Here is a 3,462-nt window from a genome sequence, read left to right as displayed (position 1 = left end):
CAGCCCACTCTCCTGGATTCTTCTCTACAGTTATTGTGGAATCTACAGCGCCTTCCAGACCCGGCAGAGCAGTGTCAGCAGCAAAGTGCACCTTGTTGTTTCACAGGACGTTGGACGATTTACGCTTATCTACAAAAACGTGAGTTGCTCTTCTACAATTATGTATTAATTACATATTTTTTTGTGAAGTGTGACAATAATATTTTTGGTATAGGTAGGGATAGATTTCTATTGGGTGTTTCATCCGTTTTTTTTTTCTTAAATGTGTTTTTGTAGACTTGAACACCCAGAAATGAGTACATCAAAAAAAGTAAAAATGAAAACAGATAGTGGAAGATCATTCCAAGACACCTGGACACAGTCATTTGGAGTGATTGAACGCAATGGGAAAGCGTTATGTGTTCTGTGTAGTGAAAGTGTTGTATCTCGCACATCAAGTGTCAGACGTCACTTTGATACCAACCACAAAAGTGTTGCCCAACTTGGTGAAGCTGAAAGGAAAGAGTTTCTTGATGGGAAATTGAGGAAATATCACTGCCAGTATCGTAGTTTTTGCAACTATCTTTCTAAAACAAATTATCTGGCAACTGCCAGCTTTGAAATTTCACTGTGCATAGCAAAACATGGTAAGCCCCTGTCTGATGGGGATTTTATCAAAACGGCCATGTTGGCTGTGAGTAATTCCCTTTTTCATGATTTCCCAAACAAGGACAAAATTAAGCAACGCATCTCTGATATGCCACTTAGCAGAAATACTGTCAAAGATCGAGTCCTGCATATGGCAAGTGATGTTAGTCAGCAGCGCACCACTGACTTACAAAAGGCAGCCTGTTACTCCATGTGCTTGGATGAAAGCACAGATATAAACAATCATGCAAGGCTAGCAGTAATTTTGCGTTATGCTGTTGGTGACACCATGAGAGAGGAGCTTGTGAAACTGTTGTCTTTGCCTGGAAGAACACAAGGGATAGATATCTACAATGCTGTGATGGAGGCTTTTTTGACACAAGACATAAGACCAGAAAAAGTGGTTTCAGTTACTAGTGACGGGGCACCTTCCATGGTGGGGGTAACATCTGGTTTCATACAGTTTTTTGTTAAAGAAGCAAAGCATCCAGTTATTCAATTTCATTGTATTATACATCAAGAAGCTCTTTGTGCCAGAGAAAGCAGCAAAAAATTAGACGATATCCTCAAAGATGTCACAAAAATGGTGAATTACATCATGGCTCGTGCTCTTAATTGTCGACAGTTTGAAGCACTTCTTGATGAGGTACAGGCACAGTATAATACTTTACTTATGTACAATAATGTCCGGTGGCTAAGCAGAGGACAGGTCCTGGAGAGATTTGTAGCCTGCTTGGATGAAATTAGGCTGTTTATGAATGAAAAGGGGCAGGAATATCCACAGCTCACTGATATGACCTGGCTTACCAACCTCATGTTTTTTACTGATTTTACAGTACACTTCAATGTACTGAACAAAAAACTGCAAGGTTTAGGGAAAACAGCAGAAAGCATGTTTTGTGATATCAGAACATTTGAGAGAAAACTGCAGGTTTTTGAAAGAGACCTTGAAAGTGGGCAGCTGAAATATTTTCCAAATCTAAAAATGCATTTGGAAAATTCTACAACATTTACGGACAATCCTACAAACCATCAGGCAATCTGCAAGGAATTTTCTAGCATTGTAGCAGTTGCAAAGGAGAATTTTAGTAACAGATTTTTACAGTTCCGTAAGATGGAGACAACCCTGTGTTTTCTTACTTCTCCAGATAAAGCCAAATTTGAAGAGCTTGATCTTTCCTGCTTACTCTGGTTAGATTTAGAAAATCTGGAAATGGAGCTACTGGAATTTCAAAAAAGCTCTATCTGGAAAAATAAATTCTTTGAGCTGCGTGCAACACTTGAGAAGATAGAGTGTGAAGGGATGACAAAGGACAGTACAGTTGGTAGTTCGGAAAATGAAATACTTAAAGTGTGGAATTCTCTGCCAAATAATTTCAAGTCAATGAAAGCACTTGGGATTGCTTTTCTTACTTTGTTTGGGTCATATTATGCTTGTGAGCAGCTGTTTTCAGCTTTGAATTATATCAAATGTGATGCCAGAAACAGACTAACAGATGACCTGAGTGCTGTATGTGTTGCTCTCAAACTAACGGAGTATGAGCCAAGGTTTGACAAATTATCAGCATCCATACAACAACAAAAATCACATTAATTGTGCAAAAGCATGCCAAATGACAACTTTTACCTAATGCAGTGTATGCAGTCCAAGACACAAGCTTAGGTGTTGTTTCTGTGTTAAGCAAGTTTAGTTTTCTTGTTGATCTGGCTCACCCTAATATAGTCTGACTTTAACTTTTACTAATGCAACACCTGTAGAAGCAGGGAAAGAACCCAGAGTGAGGCCCAATACAAGTTCAGCAATGCATCCTTACGAGTGCTCAGCAAATGCATCCTTACGAGTGCTCAGCAAATGCATCCTTACGAGTGCTCAGCAAATGCATCCTTACCAGTGCTCAGCAAATGCATCCTTACCAGTGCTCAGCAAATGCATCCTTACCAGTGCTAAGAAAATGCATTCTTAACCAAAAATACATGCACATGTAGAGTTGATGTTTTTTTCAATAAAAAAAAACTGTATAATTGAAAGCTCTGTTATTGTGTTTTTCTTTTAAGACAAAAGCTGTTAATTAGTTTGCACTACTGTACGAGTTGTTTTTTCTAAACCAAAAGCTCGATATTCAGGTTTCATTGCAGTGTTGGCACTTTGAAAGAAATAAGTTGGTTTTGGGTTGCAGTTTGGGCACTCGGGCTCAAAAAGGTTCGCCATCACTGCCTTATAACTATACTGTATGTATGTGTGTGTGTGTGTGTGTATATATATATATATATATATATATATATATACACAATTGTGCTAAAAAGTTTGCATACCCTGGCAGAAATTGTGAAGTTTTGGCATTGATTTTGAAAATATGATTGATCATGCCAAAAAATGCTCTTTTATTAAAGGATGATGATTATATGAAGCCATTTCGTATCAAATAGTTGTTTGGCTCCTTTTTAAATCATAATGATAACAGAAATCACCCAAATGACCATGATCAAAAGTTTACATACCCTGGAATGTTTGGCCTTGGTACAGACACACAAGGTGACACACACGGGTTAAAATGCCAATTAGAGGTTAATGTCCCACATCTGTGGCTTTTTAAATTGCAATTAGTGTCAGTATCTAAAAAGTTAATGAGTTTGTTAGCTCTTACATGGAAGCACTGACTAGGCTAGATACTGAGCCATGGGGATCAGAAAAGAACGGTCAAAAGTCCTGCGTAACAAGGTAATGGAACTTTATAAAGATGGAAAAGGACATAAAATGATGTCCAAAGCGTTGAATATGCCAAGTAGTACTGTTAAATCACCTATTAACTACCTGCCGACCGCAGATAGCCGAAT

General features: G+C 38.3%; 1 protein-coding gene across 1 annotated transcript; it reads left to right on the top strand.

Moving 5' to 3' along the window:
* Positions 1-664: 664 nt before the first annotated feature.
* Positions 665-2,221, top strand: LOC149469593 (general transcription factor II-I repeat domain-containing protein 2A-like). Its single transcript, XM_089668956.1, has one exon. The coding sequence runs from the start codon at positions 665-667 to the stop codon at positions 2,219-2,221; it is 1,557 nt and encodes a 518-aa protein (XP_089525082.1).
* Positions 2,222-3,462: the final 1,241 nt, after the last annotated feature.

The sequence above is a fragment of the Staurois parvus genome, unplaced genomic scaffold (genome assembly GCF_062004578.1).
Source record: "Staurois parvus isolate SC_StPar_1 unplaced genomic scaffold, SC_StPar_1.0 ptg000066l, whole genome shotgun sequence".
Lineage (NCBI taxonomy): Eukaryota > Metazoa > Chordata > Amphibia > Anura > Ranidae > Staurois > Staurois parvus.
Note: the sequence above shows the minus strand (reverse complement) of the source record. Positions and strands in the feature narration are given on the sequence as shown.

Coding starts and splice junctions, on each gene's coding strand:
- LOC149469593 (XM_089668956.1), top strand. CDS start 665: ATGTTGGCTGTGAGTAATTCCCTTTTTCATGATTTCCCAAACAAGGAC.